Source organism: Megalobrama amblycephala, linkage group LG24 (genome assembly GCF_018812025.1).
Source record: "Megalobrama amblycephala isolate DHTTF-2021 linkage group LG24, ASM1881202v1, whole genome shotgun sequence".
Classification (NCBI taxonomy): Eukaryota; Metazoa; Chordata; class Actinopteri; order Cypriniformes; family Xenocyprididae; genus Megalobrama; species Megalobrama amblycephala.
This window is the reverse complement of record NC_063067.1, coordinates 20,479,367-20,502,451: the sequence shown is the minus strand read 5'-3', so window position 1 is coordinate 20,502,451 and position 23,085 is coordinate 20,479,367. Positions and strand designations below refer to the sequence as shown.

General features: G+C 36.0%; 2 protein-coding genes across 6 annotated transcripts; one reads left to right on the top strand and one right to left on the bottom strand.

Moving 5' to 3' along the window:
* Positions 1–387: 387 nt before the first annotated feature.
* Positions 388–14,381, top strand: klhl21 (kelch-like family member 21). 3 transcript variants are annotated; one of them, XM_048179274.1, is made up of 6 exons: positions 388–561; positions 4,502–4,600; positions 6,005–7,094; positions 10,693–11,098; positions 11,219–11,291; positions 12,886–14,381. In XM_048179274.1, the coding sequence occupies exons 3-6, from the start codon at positions 6,068–6,070 to the stop codon at positions 13,219–13,221; spliced, it is 1,842 nt and encodes a 613-aa protein (XP_048035231.1). In that variant the 5' UTR covers positions 388–561; positions 4,502–4,600; positions 6,005–6,067; the 3' UTR covers positions 13,222–14,381. The 3 variants fall into 3 exon arrangements, with proteins under 3 accessions (XP_048035231.1, XP_048035229.1, XP_048035230.1); XM_048179272.1 differs by lacking the exon at positions 4,502–4,600 and having other exon boundaries at positions 389–561; XM_048179273.1 differs by lacking the exons at positions 388–561; positions 4,502–4,600 and adding an exon at positions 4,633–5,891.
* On the bottom strand, positions 14,233–23,069 carry zbtb48 (zinc finger and BTB domain containing 48). 3 transcript variants are annotated; one of them, XR_007183117.1, is made up of 12 exons: positions 22,907–23,064; positions 20,952–21,701; positions 20,475–20,773; positions 19,325–19,436; positions 19,101–19,193; positions 18,934–19,020; positions 18,681–18,835; positions 17,333–17,469; positions 17,034–17,198; positions 16,006–16,094; positions 15,344–15,908; positions 14,233–14,619 (listed from the first exon to the last, which is right to left on the bottom strand). XR_007183117.1 is itself a non-coding variant. In XM_048179267.1 (11 exons), the coding sequence occupies exons 2-11, from the start codon at positions 21,699–21,701 to the stop codon at positions 15,465–15,467; spliced, it is 2,328 nt and encodes a 775-aa protein (XP_048035224.1). In that variant the 5' UTR covers positions 22,907–23,069; the 3' UTR covers positions 14,233–15,464. The 3 variants fall into 3 exon arrangements, 2 of the variants coding, with proteins under 2 accessions (XP_048035224.1, XP_048035223.1); XM_048179267.1 differs by having other exon boundaries at positions 14,233–15,908; positions 20,475–20,770; positions 22,907–23,069; XM_048179266.1 differs by lacking the exon at positions 14,233–14,619 and having other exon boundaries at positions 14,830–15,908.
* Between the last annotated feature and the right edge of the window lie 16 nt (positions 23,070–23,085).

Sequence of the window (23,085 nt, the reverse complement as noted above, 5' to 3'; positions counted from 1 at the left end):
TCATGTGGGAATATCTGAAATGAATTAAAATATATATTTACTTGACTTATTCCTTAATATATTCCTTTCATTGATTTATTTACCTAAACATATTACAAAAAAGATACTGTATTTGTACATTTATTTTGATACTAGCCTATAACCACTGCTAGAGAAAGCAAGCATATACAACTAACAACTACGTGACAACTAACCCCGGCCTTCAATGTTTAGCACTTCATTCCATGCAAAACCTAATTATCTTTTAGTTTGTTTGTTCAAACATACCGGTCTCGCGCAGCAAGTGAACAGAGAATGTATTGAAGTAATGCATGAGGGTCCGTGTGCGCGTCAGTTCAACAGTTTGGACAGTCAAACTTGAGATCACGTCACCGTGTAACTGGTGCACTAGTGTCCAATGAGCATCTCTTATGATGCGGAGTCATGACGCTGACATGAGCGAAGAAAAAACGGACACACTAGCAAAGTTAAACGATACATAGAGATATAGCGCAAATTGTACCTGTATCTGTCAAACTGTCCGAGGCGAAAAGCAAACGAACTCGTTAACAGCTGGATTCGGTGAGTAGAAATGCGTCAGAAACAGCCTGTGTGTATGAAGGTGAAAATGTGACGCGTCTCGTGTTGTTTTTCTCAACCGAAGCAGACAGACAGCAGACGGTTATTGTGTCGGAAACCTATTTCACCTATGTTTCTGTATTGATCATGACGCTGGATTTTACTGGATTGAAAATTATATTAGAAACGTTTCTGTTGTTACGTGAAGCTTCTTCGCTATGTAGTTGGCAGTAGATGAAGAGGAGCAATGTATGACATAACCATCAGGTCAAATCTTAAAATAGACTATTTTGAAGGTCTATTGGCTGTAGGCTATTCCAAAAATGCATGATGAAACTTTACAAAATATCTTTAATTCCAAAATACAAGGTTTAGACATTATTAATAAAAATCGTATAATCCATAAATTTGTAAACATAGGCTACTTACTTTTAAATGCAGTGCTGTGGATTAGATTGACCTTACTAACTTGTAGAGCCAAACATCTGTCTTATATTTTTACACACACACACACACACACACACACACACACATATATATATATATATATATATATATATATATATATATATCCATCAGTTTGAATATGTATGCATTAGCCTACCAGTCAAACTTTTTTTTTTTTTTTTTTTTTTAAAGAAGTCTCTGTAACACTAATATTGTTAATTATTATTATAATTTAAAAGAACTGTTTTCTATTTTCATATATTTCAAAATGTAATTTATTCCTGTAATGGCAAAGCAGAATTTTCAGCATCATTACTCCAGTCATTAGTGTCACATGATCTTTCAGAAATCATTCTAATATGCTGATTTGATGCTCAGTTACTGATAATTTTTTACAAAAATATTAAGCAGCAAAAACTGTTCATAATAACAAGAAATCATTAATGATAATAAATGTTTCTTGAGTAGCAAATCAGTATTAGAAGGATTTCTGAAGGATCATTTCACAAAGATTGGAAAAATGGCTGCAGAAAATTCAGCTATGCCATTACAAAATTAAGTAACATTTTTAAATATATTACAATGACAAAATAGTTATTTTAAATTGTAATGATGTGTCACAATATTACTGTTTTTTTAAACTATATTTTGATCAAATAAATGCAGCCTTGGTTAGCAAAAAAAAACAAAAAACAAAAAAAAACGTAATTATTCTAAACGGTAGTGTGTGTAAACCTCTTGATGGAAATAACATCACAACATTTATTTCCTTAAAGAGGTGCATCAATTTTTGTTCAAGATCTTGTATTGACAATGCAAGAGGTGAGCACTCTGTAAAGTCTACTTCAGCACATCCCAAAAACTTACACTGAATTTGACACAATTTGAGCCTGATGAATCTTCTAAAGATTCATTGTCATCCTGGAATATGACCATTATGCGTCTTCCTACGGGCAGTGAATTTGTATACTGTGTGTGTGTATAAATATTTATGTAAATGCAAAATTTGCAAATATGTATAGCACTGATTCACACCAAGGAACAAATCCTATCCTTATTACAAGGGCTTGTGAGGGTTTCAGCATAAATGTGATGGATTTAGGACTGGTCTAATTGGCTATACAGAGTGAAGCTGAACCTGATTGTGGATGTCCTGAGGCCCAAACATGCTCATTGCTCAGCTACTTTGGGATCGTGCTGATGGAGTGCAGAGCCATGGCAGCTGTGTTATGATGGGCATTTCTCAGCCAGGTGCAACATTAGACTGCAGGCCACTGAGAGACACATACATGGTGTACAATAGCTGTGCAGATGGAAGAGGGGCCCTGAGGGGTTCATAAAGGGGTTTGCTATTCTGAAATTGTACAAAGAAGATACCTATCTAAAGGATCCAGCAAAAGGACAAATCTGAAGTTCACTCAACTACTAGCCTATATATGATAAATATTCAATAATGATTTTGTTATGCTTAGATTAAAAAAAATGTGATACATTTTTGAGTAATCTGTTTTCAAAATGATGTTTTAGAAAGGCCTACTGTTGATACGGCAGCTCATGCTATGTCACAGAGTGATGTTTCCTGTCAATGGTCATGTCTCCTCCTAACTATAGATCACGAGTCATGACACTTTATTGACATGACAAGACAGGAAGTCAGGAGAAGCGAAGTGTTGGTCACTGTCAGCCATGCTATTCTCGGACTGACTGGTAAACAGACTACTAGTAAGCACCGTGGTATTCGAGTTGCCTAATACTGAACAGGTATGAGAGGAACGAGATGGTTGCTTCATAAACCATGACCTTTTAAAAACAAGTGCTCACTTATATATAACTGTGCTGCTTTGTTATTAGAGCATTATACAGTCGGTCATTGTCAAGAATCAGGTTTGAAAAGCAATTATTGTTAGAAATAATAATAAAAAAAACATTAAAATTATGTATGGTGATTTCCAACCATTTTGTTTTTGTTTTGTTGCAAGTTTGCAAGGATTTGGTAACTCATTTGGATTACACTCCTGGTCAAAAGTGTAAGGCTGGAAAACAATTATTTTTATATTTTTGAAAGAAGTCTCTTATTTTCACCAAGGCTGCATTTATTTGGCCAAAAATACAGTAAAAACAGTAGCTTTTGTCTATTTTAATATATTTTAAAATGTCATTTATTCCTTTGATGGTAGAGCTGAATTTTCAGCAATCATTTCTTCATACTTCAGTGTCACATGATCCTTCAGAAATCATTCTAATAGAGTGCCTCAGGGATGATGCATTTTTGTAAGCAAAACCCGGAAGTGCGCATTTTAGGACTTCCGGTTCCAACGCCGTGAAGTCTGTGGGTTTTTTGAATGGGTTTTTGCTAAATCGCCTGAAATAAGGTCTGTGGTTTACAAAGCCTCTAAATACTTTCACGTTTTGACATAAAACACACCAGTTATAACCCACTTGTGATTTTTTTAAACTTTTACTGTGTCTTAAAATCGGCGGTTACTAACAAATTGCTAAAAGGGACTACTTCCTTTGGCGGGGACTTTAGACGTCATCATTAAAATCGGGACATTTGGACAGCATTTCTCATGAAAAAGTGGATAAGTATTCATAAAAGCACAGATCATAATCAGCGAGCATGTTTATAAATAAAGTTGTTTTTTAAATAAAGTTTGAGGAAGCTTGGTGGTGACGACGTTGATCCGCGACCATGGTGTGCTGTAGTCCGTTTATATACTGTTAGCTTTTTATATCTGACCACTTTATTTAGGCTTCAAAATCTATAAATGTTGTGTTAACTTGTAAAGATAAAATTATCTTGATAGACAAAACGTGTAAGTGTCATAACCCTTTGTTAAACACAGAGCTTATTTTATGCGATTTTCCTAAAGTCTATGGGAAAAATGCATAGGCTTCGTCATCCCTGGGGTACTCTATATGCTCAAGAGACATAATATCATTCATATTATTATCAATTTTGAAAACTGCTGCTATATATTTTTATGGAAACCATGATTCATTTTTTTTTTTAGAATTCAAAAGAACAGCAGGTTTTTTTAATAATACATTTTTTGTACCAATGTAAAAGTCTTTACTTCCTCTTTTAATCAATTTAATGCATTCTTCCTGAATAAAAAGTTTTATTTTTATTTTTTAAAAGAGAGGATCTTACTTATCCCAAACATAAAAAATATGAGAGAGAGAGAGATGTACATTTTCATTTTTATATATAATTTAATTTTTTAATATAAATGTGTATTAAAATAGAATTTGCAGTTAAATGTGTACATTTTCTTTCAGGTAATTCATTTCACTAACAGATACAAACTCAGAACTGAGACACTGCATTATGGAGAATATATATTGGCACCTAATAAATTCCAAAAATACCAAGTCTCTCGGGAGCCCAGTAGAAAGTGAATGCATTATTCCTCCTCAGCCCTGCTACGCATAATGTAGGTCTCACTGAAAACTGTAGAGCTTTGCTTTACAGAGCAGGTCTATTTCTCTGCAGTTTGTTGACCCTTTGGGGCCCCTCTCTCTCTCCCTCCCTCCCTCTCTCGTCCTTTGATGAGTCAACCTTCATGAAACTTCAGAGCTGTCTGCTGCATAGGTAAATCTCTGCATGTCACATGGCTCTTCAGTAGAAGCTATGGTTGTTTTGTGCCTTAAAGGAGTCATATGTTTTTGCCACTCTGTTTTGATACCTGATCCTGGAGATGGAAATGCCATTTTATTTTAAACTCGCACTGCCATTGAAAAAACCTTTCTTTAGCTGCCTGCCTTGTGACTCTTGTTGAGAATTATATAAACAGAATATACAGAAGAAACAGTGTAAGGCATATTTATGCAGATTGCTAAATGCTCTTTTTCATTTAAAAGTATCTTGTGTGCAGTATATTGTAAAATTTAGAAATCTTACTTTTAAAGGGGTAGTTTACCCAAAAATACACATTATTTATTCACCCTCATGTCGTTCACATTACTTTCTTATGTGAAACACAACAGTAGATGTTAAGCAGAATGTCTGAGCTGCTCTTTTTCCACACAAGTGATTGGTGATTGACACTGACAAGCTTAAAAAACATATAAGTAACAATAAAATGTTATATTCCATGTCTTCTGAAATCATATGATAGCAAATGTGAGCTGTTAATGCCTGTACATACCAAGGCCGATAACTATAAAAGTTTTAATAATCATTCTAATTCTATGAGAATAGTCAGGACCACACCAAACAGCTATAACAATAACAACACCAAGGAACAATATCATTGGAATCACTTTCAGAACTATTTATTCCAGCTGATGAATGATAAAAACATTGACAGCCAAAGAGAATCCACTTGACTTTAACAAGCTCAAGCATTTAAAGCAGCAGACAACATAACCGCATCATCCGCCAGTGGACAACAGCTTTGTTTCTCACACAAAGCTCACAATTAGCTGAATATAGTGCACAAGTATTTCTGTGGTACTTTATGGTGTATTTTTGTTCTTTTTTTCTATTCACATTCCTTGTATGGAAAAGAGCAGCTCTGACATTTTCAAGAAGAAAGAAGTAATACATGGTTGGAATAAATGAGGTTGAGTAAATGATGACACTGTTTTATTTCTGGCTGAACTACCCCTTTAAACCTTCTTTAGCTTTGTTGCTGTATGAGAAGTTACTCAGAGTGGAGAAGCTTCTGTAACCTCCAGTAAAAGAAGCTAAACGTGTGCGGAGACCCCCTCCCATCCTGTGAAAATGGACACTGCTAGTGTATTTATAGACCAGACACGACGAGCACTCTTTCTTAAGACCAACGGTTGCGCCCATTCGTCATAACCGCATGATATTTCATTCTAGAAGCTACTGTGTCCCTTTCCTTTCACAAATTTAAACGCTTTGAGAAGATACACAGGTAGGCTGAAACTTCAATTTGGGCTTTTCTCTTCTTTAGGACTTGTTTTAGTTAGTCAACTGAAAAACTACTACTACAAACTACTAATAAAACTTCTGTTTTTCTGTTTAAAGATGAATCCAGTGTTCTGACTAGACATACAACAAGAGAAATACAGTAAGCTAAAAGGAACTGTTATGGAGAAACCAGTTTTACAAACGCAGCCCTCTATGCTGCCCTTCTTTGACGCGGCCCACGCCATCAACTTGCTCCGAGGCATCCACGAGCTCCGCGCAGAGCGCAAGTTCTTCGATGTCACATTGTGTGCTGAAGGCAAGGAGTTCCACTGCCATCGAACTGTGCTAGCAGCTGCCAGCACGTACTTCCGTGCCATGTTTGCCGGTACTCTTAGAGAGAGTGTCATGGACCGTGTGGTGCTACACGAAGTATCTGCTGAACTGTTGGGCCTCCTGGTGGACTTTTGCTACACTGGTCGCGTGACCGTCACACATGACAACGTGGACCTTCTGCTCAAGACTGCGGACCTCTTTCAGTTCCCTTCCGTCAAAGAAGCGTGTTGCGCGTTCCTGGAGCAGAGACTTGATGTTTCCAACTGCTTGGAGATCCAGGACTTTGCAGAGGCTTATGCCTGCCGTGAGTTGGCGGTTAGCGCCCGCCGTTTTGTGCTGAAGAACATTGTGGAGCTGGCGAAGAGCATGGACTTTGAGCGCCTGTCGTGGAAGCGACTATTGGAGTTTGTGTCTGATGACGGACTGTGTGTGGATAAGGAAGAAACAGCATACCAGATTGCCGTACGCTGGGTCAAAGCCGACTTGCAGCACCGGTTGCATTACTGGCCTGAGTTGTTGCAGCAAGTACGGCTGCCGTTTGTTCGCCGTTTCTACCTTCTGGCCCACGTGGAGAGCGATCCACTGGTCTACTTGTCACCTGCTTGTTTGAGGTTAGTCAGTGAGGCACGCAGCTTTCAGTCCTACGAATACGACCGCCACGACCGACCTGGTCATCGAATGCGCCCTCGTCCGTCCACCGGCCTGGCCGAAATTCTGGTGGTGGTTGGAGGATGTGATCAAGAGTGTGATGAGCTTGTTACTGTGGATTGTTACAACCCACAGACTGGACAGTGGAGATACTTGGCAGAATTCCCAGACCACCTTGGAGGTGGCTACAGTATAGCCGCCCTGGGCAACGACATTTACGTGACAGGTTAGTACAATGATGGTTTCCTGTTTGGGACTTCTGTGAAAGACAAACTCATACTCAACAATCAACATCTATTTGTGCCATTATTATTTCATGCTAAGGTAATAGAAGAAAGGACAAATCCCCTAGTAGGCTCAGAGTGTCCTTCTTTCCAAACTGTTTACAACATGGCAGCCAATGTATAAATAAAGCTCTTTATATTTGGCTATGCGAGAGTATGGTGATAGAACAAAATGTTATTCCAGATCAGCAGGTGACACATCATTTACCTTCAGGAACAGACAATGTTTCAATTGAGAAAACATCTCAGGCGGTTACATGCTGCTTCTATTCTAAGTGTCCTTTGCTGTTGTGTAATTGGTGTTTAAAAAGGTGACTGAGCACTGACTATGGAATTCAGCAATTCCTTTTCCGATTCCGGTTAACAATTCTGTTTCCTTTTTATTAACTATTCTTTTTTTTAAGGAATAAACATTTGGTAAAAAGATTTAAAGTTCCACTACAAATGAAGAGGTCATTTCATTAATTATTTTTTTATTTAAAAATCTTCCAAAAGGTGCATTTACACAGACATTTTAATGACTTTTATGCAGTCTAACAATAGCCTTAACTGTATATTAAATAACAATGCTTAAAAAAAAAGTAACATTTCTTTATTTTTTCTAAATATTACTGACAGAATACAAAATGTGTTTTTAACTACATGTTATATGAAAAACCATTCTATAACTATATTGATTTAAAGGTGCCCTCGAATGAAAAATTGAATTTATCTTGGCATAGTCAAATAACAAGAGTTCAGTACATGGAAATGACATACAGTGAGTCTCAAACTCCATTGTTTCCTCCTTCTTATATAAATCTCATTTTTTAAAAGACCTCCGAAGAACAGGCGAATCTCAACATAACACTGACTGTTACATAACATTTGCATATGCCAGCCCATGTTCCCAACATTATGAAAGGCATTAGACAAGGGCAGCCAGTAACGTCTGGATCTGCACAGGTGAATCAACAGACTAGGTAAGCAAGCAAGAACAATAGCGAAAAATGGCAGATGGAGCAATAATAACTGACATGATCCATGATATTTTTAGTGATATTTGTAAATTGTCTTTCTACTGTAAATGTTTCGTTAGCATGTTTCTAATGTACTGTTAAATGTGGTTAAAGTTACCATAGTTTCTTACTGTATTCACAGAGACAAGAGCCGTCGCTATTTTCATTATTAAACACTTGCAGTCTGTATAATGCATAAACACAACTTCATTCTTTATAAATCTCTCCAACAGTGTAGCATTAGCCGTTAGCCACGGATCACAGCCTCAAATTCATTCAGAATCAAATGTAAACAATATAACAGTATACAATACTCACATAATCCGACGCATGCATGACGAACACTTTGTAAAGATCCATTTGAGGGTTATATTAGCTGTGTGAACTTTGTTTATGCACTTTTCAAGGCAAGCACGAGCTCCGGGGGCGTGGAGCACAAGAATTAAAGGGCCAGTAGCCCTGAATCGGCTCATTTATAATGATGCCCCAAAATAGGCAGTTTAAAAAATGAATTAAAAAAAATCTATGGGGTATTTTGAGCTGAAACTTCACAGACACATTCAGGGGACACCTTAGACTTATATTACATCTTTTTTTAAAAAGTTCTAGGGCACCTTTAAGTCTCACAGTTAAGGTGTGGCCACATTTATCATTATACAGTACATTTTTGTGGGCGAAATCCAGTAATTTCAATAGGAATCCACATGATCGGGAGCTGTGCTTCATACATCACTACACTCTTGACAGTAGACAATGGACTTTTTTTGCCTGCAAAATTTTATCATATATAATGTGACTGCAACTTTAGTTGTAAGCTCTATGTATGATTCACTAAAAATAACTGACTCCTTAAAGTCACCTATTCGTAAGTTGGACTAAACTAACCTTGCTGAATGCTTTTGATTCACTAAGAAGAAAAAGTAATTTGTTTTCGAAATTGGACTACACTGGTCACACTAGGGCTTTTTTCATGCTGCACTTAAAGGATTAGTCCACTTTTAAATAAACTTTTCCTGAAAATTTACTCACCCCCATGTCATCCAAGATGTCCATGTCTTTCTTTCTTCAGTCGAAAAGAAATTAAAGTTTTTGATGAAAACATTCCAGGATTATTCTCCTTATAGTAGACTTCAATGGGCACCAAACAGTTGAAGGTCAAAATTTGTTTCACTGCAGCTTCAAATTGTTCTACATGATCCCAGATGAGAAATAAGGGTCTTAGCTAGTGAAACCATCACTCATTTTCTAAAAAAAAATTGAAAATTATATAAGTTTTAGCCATAAATGCTCATCTTGAACTAGCTCTCTTCTTCTTCTTCTTCTCTATTAGAATTCCAGCAGTGTAGACACTGCTAAGTGTATTACTGCCCTCCACAGGTCAAAGTTTGAACAAATTGTTGTATACTATTGAACTAGCATATTGCATATAAAAATTAGTTCAAAACTTTGACCTGTGGAGGGCAGTAATACACTTAGCAGTGTCTACACTGCTGGAATTCTAATAGAGAAGAAGAAGAGAGCTAGTTCAAGATGAGCATTTATGGCTAAAACTTATAATGAATTTCAGAAAATGAGCGATGGTTTCACTAGATAAGACCCTTATTTCTCATCTGGGATCATGTAGAACAAACTAATTTTGACCTTCAACTGTTTGGTGCCCATTGAAGTCTACTATAAGGAGAATAATCCTGGAATGTTTTCATCAAAAACCTTAATTTCTTTTCGACTGAGGAAAGAAAGACATGGACACCTTGGATGACATGGGGGTGAGTAAATTATCAGGAAAAGTTTATTTAAAAGTGGACTAATCCTTTAACCTCATTCTAAACACCGTTTTTAACCCTGGGTAAAAGAACGTTTCACACTTGTAATTTAGAAGCGGGGTTAGCACCGAAAAGTCCATTCAGGATAAACTTGTTGGTAAATTCAGCAATATATAAAATGAGGATGCGCAATGCTAAAGCCGTGCGGCATTCGTCCAATCAGTAACACTGACACCGCAAATATGCAAAGAAGGATGTTAACCCAGGGTTTAGGAATGTACAGTGTGAAGCGGCAGTGTTCGAATTCCCAGGATAAATTGTTAATATTATAGGCTAAATTATGAGCAGTGTGTAACATGAATCAAGATAACACAGGATTCCATTTACTCTGGGTTTATAATGACCCAGGGTTAACTATTTCAAGTGTGAAAAGCCCTACTACAATGTTTTGCATTGTAGAATTAGTAGCATTGTTTTGGCTCAATAAGTAATGCAGGAAAGCACATTGGTGGAAGAATGCACATGTGAGAGCCATTAACAGAACAGAACAGCATTCTTTTACTGTGTTTTTTTTTAACTATCATTTTTAATACCAAATTCAGTCATCCCTATTTATAGAAAACTACTCTGAAGAGGGACATATAATCTAAAAAGTCTATTAGTGTAGGCAGGTTTGAAAAATAAGGTTGATAAATGGCAGGAAAGAACACCTATTCTGTTTTTGGCTTGTTGGTATTGCATATCTGCTTAAGCACTCAAACCTGATTCATTTGTGACAGGTGGCTCAGATGGATCACGTCTTTATGATTGCGTTTGGAGATACAACTCCAGTGTGAATGAGTGGACTGAGGTCTCTCCCATGTTGAAAGCTAGAGAGTACCACAGCTCCTGTGTCCTGAAGGGTCAACTCTATGTGGTAGCCTCTGACAGCACTGAGCGCTATGACCATACCCTGGACTGCTGGGAGGCCCTTCCGCCCATGCCGCATCCCATGGATAACTGTTCTACCACAGCATGTAGGGGGCGGCTCTACGCCATTGGATCCTTAACCGGAGAAGACACAATGGCAATTCAGTGCTACGATGCTGAAAGCAACCGTTGGTCACTGATCAACAGTGGAGAACTGCCTCCGTGGTCCTTTGCCCCCAAATCGGTGACTCTAAATGGCATGATCTACTTTGTGAGGTGAGGTGGTCACTTTTTTTCCACAATTATAAAATGTGCAGTTCCTTGTGGTATGCAGAAAAAGGAACAATAAAGAAAATGAACTTTTCCATCTTTCTCATAACAACGGTTGTGTTTCAGGGATGATTCGGCAGAAGTTGATGTCTACAACCCACAGAAACACGAATGGGACAAGATTAGTCCCATGACACAAGTATGTAAATTTTACCTTGTTTCGTTCCATTAAGGTGTGGTCACATTTACCACTGTTCTTCAAATTTTCACGGTCAAAATTTAGTCATTTACGGAAATAGTAATCAATGTGAACTGGAATTTCATGTAAGTGCAAAAGATTTTCCCATGCAGATTTCACAATCGTGTTCAAATTGGTCACTGTGTCACTGTTGAGAGTGGACAATGGGCCTTTTTTCACATTAAATTTTGCTAATGTGACTGCACCTTTACATATTCTGTACATGGGTCAGTGACATTGAGAGTTTCCATGATAAAGAGTGCATTTTTACAAATATCATGAATTATTAATTGAAAGCTTTTGGGGAGTAGCACCACATTTTACAACCTGAACTGACCTTGTTATAAAAAGGTCAAATTGTCTGATATTTTAAAGGGGACCTATTATGCCCCTTTTCACAAGATGTAATACAAGTCTCTGGCGTCCCCAGAATGTGTCTGTGACGTTTCAGCTTAAAATACCCCACAGATCATTTATTATAGCTTGTCAAATATGCCCATGTTTGGATGTGAGCAAAAATGCACCGTTTTTGTGTTTGTCCCTTTAAATGCAAATGAGCTGCTGCTCCCGCCCCCCTTTCCAGAAGAAGGCGAAGCTTTAACAGCTCGCGCTACGGTTTCTTAACAACAACAAAGCTGGAGAATCTCACGCAGCCAAAATGAGGATTGTCAGTAACGGTGTTCAGCCTTTTTTTTGTGTGTTCCCGGGGGCAGGGTTTATGTAAATTTTGGGGTTTGTGATGTCACCAACCCTGGAAGAAGCTCGTTGTAGTCCTTAAAAAGCGATTTCTGTAAAAGAAAATATCTCCCTTTGCACTGAACTTTGAGCGTCGTAACTTTGCAGATGTTGTTTATGCTCAAACAGCAACATTACACACTGACTAAAGTTAAAAAAGTGAAATCATAATCAAGGACCCCTTTAAGAGACTTACTGACCTTGACCAGTCATCAAAAACTATATATCAGTGCTTTTGTGAGCAAGCCCAAAGTTTCTAGGGGGAACGCAATAGTTTTGAGAGAGAATGCAAAGTTTCTCGGAGAACACAATACTGTGAAATATTAAGACATATTTTCATTATTTCAATATTCAATATTAATTTCATAATATGAACTATATCTAAAAATATTAACTATGCATTTAAATAATTTTCTTGTCCTATCTCATGTTTTTTTTTTTTTTTTTTTTCCATCACTGTGCCCCCTTAGGGGCTCTGCAGTAAAATGGTTTTGTTATTAACAAATTAAAATGAATGGTTTTGTATTCATTATTTTCTTACTAAGAAATAATAATAAAAGATACCAAACTACCTAATGTTTTCTTTTCAAGAATTTTATTCTTTTAATGCAACTTTTTTGTTCATATCATGTCTAATATTTCATCAAGTATGATTGATGAAATAAAAAAAAATATGAATTCATAAAACATTATCATGAAAGTGTATTTAGGTCATTGTATGTGAGACTTGCATTTTAACTGTAATTTTGAGTAATTTAATAAGACAAAATTTCACACAGCTAAGTGGAAAAGTTCACTTTCAACATCTCGCACTACACAGGTACATGTTGGCGGCAGTGTAGCAGTTTTGGGTGGTCGACTCTTTGTGTCCGGTGGCTATGACAACACCTTTGAGCTATCCGACGTGGTTGAGGTCTACGACCCCTCTACTCGATCTTGGGCCCCAGCTGGCCGGCTCCCCCAGCCCACCTTCTGGCATGGAAGTGTTAGCATATTCCGACAGTTCATGCCCCTTGTTCCAAGCACCTTCGAACCATTTGACATACCTGAGGCCAACGCCATCCACCTCCACAGACACCACCGAAACCAGGCACTTCACAACCACAACAATAATGTCAATCAGAACCTCAACCAAGAAGTCAATCAAGTGCATTGAGAACTTTTCGAAACATGAGACTGAAAGTCATTCAATGTGACATCGCTACTAAGTGTTTTGCACTTTATCACGTGTTCACCTCAACTGGGCAGTAAAGGGAGCTGGTGAATGGACTATCAATGTTTGTGTTATTTCTCCCAGTAACCCAGTGTTACTAAAGCTTTAATTGTTGCATGCATTTCTAATGCTGGCTGTGTTTACCTTGAACAGAGACTTGAGTGAAGTGACTCATGAAATAGTGCCTATCATGTTTGGCAAATTTCAAGCAATCCATGCCTTGGAAATTGCATGAAGATTACACTAATGTTTCTTTTTTTAAATGTATTTTATAACTCAGCATGGACCTTCTAAAGTAATCAAACATTGCAACTTCAAGTCCAAACCCATATAATATAACATAATTACCTAATGAGATGTATATTTGCTCTTCTCAAATCATTTTGAGACCCCCAAGCATTCCAAAAGGTTAATGTTTGGATCACTTAGATTGTAGATGTACGTTTATAGCATAATATAGCATAGTATCCTGCAATGTGGAAAACAATTAGTTTTTTATAAAAGCAGAGAAGAGTCAAAATGAAATATTTTGGAGAATCCAAGACTTCCCAAAAACATAATTTTGACAGAAACTTAATATCTGGACCCAAGAGAACCCTATTTTTATGTTCATCTTACTAGAATTACATGTGTCAGACAATCTAACATGCATGGGTCAAATTTTGTGAATTTGTATTAGACTTGCTTTTAAACTTGCTCATATTTTAATATTAATTTAAGTTTATAATTATCTAGTCTTTGTTTATTTTAGAGAAAGGAATGTTACAGTTTGAGAAACAGCTTGTGTTTTTTAAGCTGTCTGTGATGAATCAATGAAGGTATTGTATTTTTATGTCAAACTGTATTCGGATGCTGTACTAATAACTGGAAGTAGTAATTCAGTATCTCATTATTGTATCTCTTGAGTAAAAATGTGTTTGACCATACCAGTACTTATGAAACTAATTATTTACAACACACTTAAGCGGTACTTGACATTTTATTTTTCTTACAGAATGTTTGGTTTGTTTTGTGGCCAAAATTATTTGTACAATATGGACAAGGAGATGATTTGTGTAATGTTTGTATGTGTGGTCAACCAATAAATGACTTAAGCACTGTTACTTTTGCTCTTTTCATGTATGTATGTATGTATGTATGTATGTATGTATGTATCAAGTTGTCTGGCATACATTTTTATCATTCAAATGTTCTGTACAACCCTTTGTGTTAGACACATCTTATTTTCCATCAGGTTGGGATTAGTATATCCTGCTCTCTGGAATCAATCAGTGGAAGACAGTCTCATAAGGATGCAGAAAGAGACTTCAGCTTAATCACAATGAATATCCAGTAGATGATCTAGCACAAACAGATAAAACTGAAAAATTAGAAAAAGTCAACATAAAATCAGAAATGACCATGGTTTTTATTGTGAACAATTTATCAGTGCACATTATTCCCAAAAAAAGAAAAGAAAAAAGCAGCTTTTTTTTTTTATTAAATAATTAAGGACTTTAAACCACTAGTGCATAGTGGTCCACTGAAAAGTGAATAAAAGATAGATTTGGATTTCTGTGGTTTAATGTTTTATTCTATTAAAACAGTATACATGAAGCTTATGGCTGTTTTTACTATAGTCTTTAATTTACATAATGAAATCCAGAATAAATCATGACATTCTCTCATAAGAACTTTGGTTGTAAGTTATTAAATCCAAATTTGTCAAACATTTTTGTAGCTTAAAGTGTCAATCAATTAGCTAGTAGAAATAAGATGGACATAAAGCATTTCTTTTTCACTGTGGAATAAAAGTTTTGCCTGTTCATCTAGAGAAAGAGCATCTTAAAGCAAAAACTGTAGACAGTTTGACCTGAAAAGTTGATTAACAGCAATGTATTTTTGCAGAAGTTGGGCTCAAATTACTTCTACTGAGTCCAGTAGACAATCTCCTATTAATCTCCAACCCCAAAAATGTAGTTATACATACGTCATGCTTGATACAACAGATTCCTCTGTTTTTACATCATTTTCAAATCCTTTTAACTTCTTTGGACAATCAGTTCATATCAAAACTATTCCTTACCTGTATTTCATGCAAGAAAGTGGTTTATTTACAATGCTTGACATGTCTCAATGATTTTTTTAAACTCTTCAACTGCATACTCCAACATGATGTCTTTTCTCTGGAGTCAAAAGTAATTAATTTAGACTTTCCCATCAGCTCCAGAGCTGGGCAGTTCCACCACCACACTGGATTGATGGATTGGGTACGCGTCGGTCACCAGCAGTGTCTGCTCCATCACATCTGCTACAGTGAACGGAGTCTGCTCGACTTCACCATCAGTCCTTCCAGTCAGAGCAAACCCAGTCTGTTCACCATTCACTGATCCATCAGTCACTGAATAAGTGGCCTGGTCTCCTCCTGTTCCTCCAGCAGAGGCTGAGACAACCCGTTCCACCACAACCGCCTCTGGCTGGATAACCAGGTTAACAATGTCTGCGGGTCCTGTCTGAGCCTCTGTCTGGCTGGGAGGACTGGATGAGGCAGCTGCATTCTCATCCTCCACAATCAGGTTGCGTAACCTTCTTTGTCTGGGGTTGTAGTTCTCCACGCGGTTGTGGATCTGTGAGTGTCGTCGCAAATGTGCCTGTCAAAAGCAAGATAGAGACACTGAGCTCTTAAGACGTCAGGTAGTGAAAATTATTTTTCTGGTATGTTAATCCATGAATACATCTGATTCATACCTGTCTGGTGAACTTGTAACCACATTCAGTACACTCAAATTTTCTCATGCCTTTGTGACGTCGTACATGAACACGGAGCTGCTCGATGGCTGATGAGGCATCATGGGATATAAATTGTTATTCAGTACCATTGCCTTTCATATATTCTTAATAAAAATATGAATATAATTTATACAAAATGTATTTGTACTATTTAATTTAATAAATAAATGTTTATAGTTTGGTATAAATTATATATAATTTGTATAAAACATCTAAAATTATATATTTTTTTAAATCAACAATGCAAATATCAATTTCATTCAAGTCAAAAATAATAGAAAATCAAAATTATCTATAATTGTTATATAGATATTATTCTTGTTGTTGACTAACAAATAATATTTATATTGTCATATAAACTAAATAGTTTATATAATTTATATAACATCAAATGTAATAATATATTTTATGTATACATTATATTTATTTAAATTTATATATATATATATATATATATATATATATATATTTTTTTTTTTTTTTTTTTTTTTTTTATGTGTATACACATACACACATAATATATAATTTATTGAACATATGTATATACATAAGTAAAATTTATAACATGTTACATATAATATAATGTAATATATTATGCATGTATGCATGTGTATAATATTACACACATGCACACACACATGCACGCACACACACTTATTAAATGTAAGTGAGGATAGCAAAATAAAGTAAACTGTGACTGTTAGTTGTATTCAAAAATTCTTCATACAGTGGACTACCAGTAAAATTGCTAAAAATTTGGAACCAAAAATTATTCAGACACTTTGACTTGACCATGTTTTGCTTAAGTGTTATCTGACATAATTAAGATTCATTTATTTCTGACAGTTTAACTCTGAGATCTTGTAATATTTTATTTAAAAAAATTTTTTTAAATCCTTCTAATCTATCTAATCTATCTTTTTAACCAAACTGCCTCAAAAGTGTAATTGTATTCCTCTTTATGCATACCTCACCAGATCTCTCACCTTTAAAAGTTTTGTTGCAGATGTGGCAAAAGTGAGGTCGGCCTTCTTGGTGTTTGCTGGCTATGTGGCGTAACAGAGGACCTTTCTCAGTAAAGCGTTGCTCACAGAACTCACAGCTATATGGCCGCTCTCCAGTGTGTGTACGGTGATGTTTGTCCAGACTCGCTGCTCACACAATCAGCAAACATTTGATTAATAATACAAAAGTAATAGAGAAACTGCATGGATTCCATTTTAAAAATGAACTGGAAATCTAAATGGCCACAGTTAAATCACTTCGACGGCAAAGGAAAAGTTACCTTGTGTACGAAACGTCTTGCCACAGAGGTGGCACTGGAAAGGTTTCTCTCCAGTATGTGTTCGAAGGTGCATGTTGAGATTGGCTTTCTGGGTAAAGGCATGATTGCAGAACTCACACACAAAAGGACGCTCATTTCTGAAGAGAAGCGCAACAAATATGACTCAACATACTGATTACACACATAAACATCACAAAACGATTTCTTGTGTTTTATTCACATTGTTTTATGGTCTGCTCACCACATGCATGCATAGTTCTAGAATTTGCTAACAGCCTCATCTTTGAATAGTGGACATAAATAATTAAAGGTGCCCTAGAACCAAAAATTGAATTTACCTTGGCATAGTTGAATAACAAGAGTTCAGTACATGGAAATGACATACAGTGAGTCTGTTTCCTCCTGTTTCCGTTGTTTCCTCCTTCTTACATAGATCTCATTTGTTTAAAAGACCTCCGGAAAACAGGCGAATCTCCACATAACACAGACTGTTACGTAACAGTTGGGATCATTAATATGTACGCCCCCAATATTTGCATATGCCAGCTCATGTTCAAGGCATTAGACAAGGGCAGCCAGTATTAACATGTGGATCTGTGCACTGCTGAATCATCAGACTAGGTAAGCAAGCAAGAACAATAGCGAAAAATGGCAGATGGAGCAACAATAACGGACATGATCCATGATTACATGATAAAATATATAGTGATATGTGAATTGTCTTTCTAAATGTTTCGTTAGCATGTTGCTAATGTACTGTTAAATGTGGTTAAAATTACCATCGTTTCTTAATGTATTCACAGAGACAAGAGAGCCGTCACTATTTTCATTTTTAAACACTTGCAGTCTGTATAAAATATCTTCATTCTTTATAAATCTCTCCAACAGTGTGTAATGTTAGCCCATTAGCCACGAAGCACCATCAAACTCATTCAGAATCAAATGTAAACATCCAAATAAATACTATACTCACATGATCCGACACACGCATGCAGTATGCATGATGAACATCTTGTAAAGATCCATTTGAGGGTTATATTAGCTGTGTGAACTTTGTAAATACACTTTTTTTAAAGTGCAGATTTAAAGGAGATTTAAAGGGGCCGCAGCCTAAATCGGTGCATAGTTAATGATGCCCAAAAATAGGCAGTTAAAAAAATTAGTTAAAAAATCTATGGGGTATTTTGAGCTGAAACTTCACAGACACATTCAGGGGACACCTTAGACTTATATTACATCTTGTAAAAACTGGTTCTAGGGCACCTTTAATAGTTTAAACAATAAATAAAGCATGTTTCAGTTCTTTGTTTCTTTATGCTAATAATGAGTGATGTCATATGTCACATGCCTGTGAATGGCTTTGATGTGCATTTGCAGGCCATTGCGGCTGGAGGCCCGGTGGCCGCACTCCTCACACACAAACAGTTTCTCACCACGATGTTTGGCTGCCTCATGGAGACGTAGCTCAGTGCGGGACAGGAAACACTTAGGACACAATGAACACTAGACAACACAGATTAAATGAACATTTAATCTTGTTAGTTTTCAGTGGCAAGGCATTATGGTATTGCAGACCAAGACCAAGCATTAGAGTAACTTACTGCGTGTGGTTTAGGAGCTCCGTGAACTTTAATCATGTGGATCCGGAGATCTTTCTTCTGCATGAACTGCTCAGGGCATGATGTGCACTAATATGACAAATAAAATTACATTGGCAAAATGTCCGTTGACAAAAGGTCACATCTGACCTCCACAATGGACGACGTACCTTATTGGGCATCTCTCCTGTGTGCGTGACTGTGTGAAGACGCAGCTCATGTCGCTTTTTAAAGGTCATGGTACATTTTGAACACGAAAACACCTGGCACAAATTTGAAAAAGGTGCATCAAATAAGCTGCTTTTGTGCAACAGTAACCACCAAAAATGACACATTATGGTTATTTCTAATGCATGTATGCATATTTAAAATTGTCCTCCACTATCACACTCACCACCTCTATTCTGCTAAGACAATTCCTGGCTTCATGCTCCAGCAAGTTTTCCTTCCTATAGTAGCACTTCCCACATTTAGCACATTCAAAGGGCTTCTCCCCTGTATGTCTCCTAGAAGACAGCAAGATGGAAGGAAAGACAGAACTTCAAATTCACACAGGATCAATCATATTAGTTACAAAATTCATTTAATTGCAATTACCAGACAGCCTCTAACATTAATATTATATATTGTATATATGCAGTATGACTTATGTATGGTTAATTGATTATATATAAAAAAAAAAAAAAAACCCCACATAACACCGTTTGTCATTTTTTACAAGATGGACAAAATTTGTCACCAAAAAAGTCTTTCGGTTTAACCAAAATTTCGGTTTTACCGAATGACACTTTTGGTTATACCGAATGACGATTTTTCAAACAGGCTGTTATCTAGCAAAAAGGACAATCAAACATTTAATATTTAGTACAAGTTTTTAAAATATTACAACATTTTCAATGTTTTATAGCAGTTGTACCAAATGACCTGATGTTCAGGACATGCATATGATCAAGTGAAAACATGAATTTTACAAATAGTTAAGAGAGAGTTAGTTACTTTGCTTCATGACCATGTGGTCCTTTGCAGGTGTCTGAATGATGTCACATCCTGTCACATGATATTGAACACATGACTTGATCCAAAATTGTCCCTTTATATTGGTTACTCCAAATGACAAAGAAATTCTTTTTTCCAGACATTCTCTCTCATAAAGCAACAACTTCTACACATAATTTGATGTTATAAAATCATGCCAGAATAAAAAAAAATAAAAATAAAAAAAAGTATATATATATATATATATAATATTTACACACACATTACATTAAGATATTTTAATCACAAATGAAATGGCTGTATTGGCCTTTGGACGGTTAAACTGAATGACCCGATATATATATATATATATATATATATATATATATATATATATATATATATATCGGGTCGGTCAATGACGTGACGGGTCATTTTTTTGTCCAAAGGCCTTAATAATAATAAAAAACAAAGATATGACATCCAAAGTATGCCTTTGGATATATAGCCTTTGTGAGCATTTAAAAGTCTCACCAAACCCAAAATTTTGAATGATACTGTGCACATACCTGTTGTGTACTTTCAAGTAGTACTTGCTGAGGAATGTTTTGTGACATGTTGGACACTGGACAGAGCCTTTCTTGCTGTTTTTAGATGTTCCTTCCCCATTCTCTTTATTGGTACTTTTTTCTTGCCGTTTGCGCTTTCCCCGTGGAGTCTTTGGGGTCGAGCAAGGTGAATCATGAGGCACATACTCTTCATCAGTTCCCTCATAGAGAATATCTATACTCCCATCTCTGTCATCATCATCATCCTCATCATTGTCGTCATCATCGTCATTTTGATCATCAACAGATCCATCCACCTGCTAATAAAAGCACAATGGTAAATGTAGTACAGATTACAGGTAAAAATCAAGGATTTCGATGTAATATGAAATGAAAATTAGAACACATAATCAGCAACTTTCTTAATCAATGCATTAGATGAAATAGATGATTGAGTTTAAATTATTTGAATAAAATAAATATAAATGTACAGAGTACCTCAGCCTCACTCGTGTCTTGATCTTTGAGATGATCTTCCTCAGTGGCAGCAGTCTCCTGCTCTTTGTCATCTAGAGATGATGGTTTTCTCCTTCCTGCTCCCTGCCTCATAACAGAAGACATAGGACTTTCTCCAACTAGTCGATTGGGCCCTTTTACACGCCTTCCAGAACGGGTAGTGGTAGTAGACTTTGAGGTAGGGGGATCATCATCGCTAACTGTGACCGCTGAACCAAACCTGCATGCATCAGGTTTATTTTTCGTCTTCTGCCAAGATCTATTCTTTCCTTTCGGGGTCTGATCAGGCTGAGGGTCAGCAGGTGTGAGAGTAATTATTGGTTTGGCTGTATCATCGTCACTTAAGGCAGCAGGTGATTGCCAATCCTCTACACCTGGCAAACCCTGGCAAGGTATGAGAGAATCTGGCACTGACAGTCCGCTAGCTGCATTCTGAATCTTTTCTAAATTGCTGTCGTCTAACTGGAGTTCACCAGTGTAAAAAAAATTAAGCAGTAGCTCAAGTCCATCATCAGGGCACTCTAATGGCAGGTCGATCTGTATACACGGTGTGTTTGAACTGGGTTCCTGGAACAAGTGGCTGAAGCAGGCTAGAACATTGCGATGGGCCAGATGCACTTGCCCACTTGCTGTGTTCAGCATGGCATCACAGAAGTGGCCGAGACCCCTCTGTTTGTTGAGCAAGGACAGCACCCGCTGAGCATGAGAGGTGCCTTGAGCAGGTATCTCCATCTAGACAGGACAAATCACAGTCATTTCAATAATGACTTTATCTGAATAAAATTAAAGGTAAAGACAACATACAACATAAAATAAATATTATATTTAAATGAATATAAGTAATTATTTTTTTTTAAATGATTTTTACTCATTCATGGAAATTTATACTAATAAAAAAACTCAGAATTATAATAAATGTGTGTAAAATACAATTAAAAAGTGTCCTGGTATGTCATTATTGGTTAAAAAAAAAGAAAAGAAAAGAGAAGAAAAGTCATTATTAATAAATGTTTCAAGAAAACAATGTTTGTAGAGGTCATGCAAAATAATTCTTGCTTATTTTACACAGAATAGTTTTGCACATTTTCATTTAAATTATGAATATTATATTTAAGTTAGCAATAATAAAATGGTAACACTTTATAATAAGTCTCTCTTAACATTAGTTAATGCACTAATTATCATGAACTACCAATGAACAATATATTCTTATTTCTTACCTATTGTCAATGTTAGTTAATAAAATGTTCATGTTAGTTTTCAGTGAATTAACTAATGTTAACAGATAAAGCTTTTGATCTTAATAATATATTAGTAAAGGGTGAAATTAACATTTAGTAAGATTAATAAATGCTTTGGTAGTATTGTTCACTGTAAATGTTAACTAATGTAGTTAACTAATGTTAAAAAATGAAACCTTGCTGTAAAGTGTTACCAATAAATATATATTTTATTACAATTTTAAGCACTATTAATAATTTTATTAATGGATATTTATAATAATGTTCATGCTCAGAATAATAATAATAATAATAATAAATGTGAGTAAAATACAATAGTCTTCTGTAAAATGGCTAGGTTTTATTACTATACAGTCATTATTAATAAATGTTTCATGAAGATATTATATTTGTAGAGGTCATGCAACTTTAAGTAATTCTTGAAAATCATAAAATACTGCAATAATTGTACTACAAGCATAGTTGGCCATCCCAAGATCTTACTTATTTTGGCGTAATTCATTTACAGTACACAGTATGATTCTGCACACTTTCCTCTATCCATGTTCAATAACGCTTCCCCATAACACGCGGATGACTTTTGACTGATGAACGACTATCTGATTAATTCATATTACCTAAACGTTAACCACGATGTCCGCATTTTAAGGACGCTCCCTAAACTACTCGCCGCACAATCAACCGTGTATGACTCACCTTTCACGTAAATTAGATAATTGCTCTCATGTTTCTTTACATATACTGAAACTCCACATATATGCGTAATGTAATTTAGTGAGTTAATTATATATTATATAGCATCAAACGCTTAATTTGAGCTAAACAACGAGAAGCCATGTTGAAACAGAAACAGGAAGTGACGTTGCAATATTGTT

Excerpts from the sequence above, each read along its gene's own strand:
- klhl21 (XM_048179274.1), top strand. The coding sequence starts at position 6,068 with ATGGAGAAACCAGTTTTACAAACGCAGCCCTCTATGCTGCCCTTCTTT. Across the intron at positions 7,095-10,692 it reads CAACGACATTTACGTGACAG|GTGGCTCAGATGGATCACGT; the intron begins GTTAGTACAATG and ends CATTTGTGACAG. Across the intron at positions 11,292-12,885 it reads AGATTAGTCCCATGACACAA|GTACATGTTGGCGGCAGTGT; the intron begins GTATGTAAATTT and ends CGCACTACACAG.
- zbtb48 (XM_048179266.1), bottom strand. The coding sequence starts at position 21,701 with ATGGAGATACCTGCTCAAGGCACCTCTCATGCTCAGCGGGTGCTGTCC. Across the intron at positions 18,836-18,933 it reads GAGCTCCTAAACCACACGCA|TGTTCATTGTGTCCTAAGTG; the intron begins GTAAGTTACTCT and ends TGTGTTGTCTAG. Across the intron at positions 17,199-17,332 it reads CAAGACGTTTCGTACACAAG|CGAGTCTGGACAAACATCAC; the intron begins GTAACTTTTCCT and ends TTGTGTGAGCAG.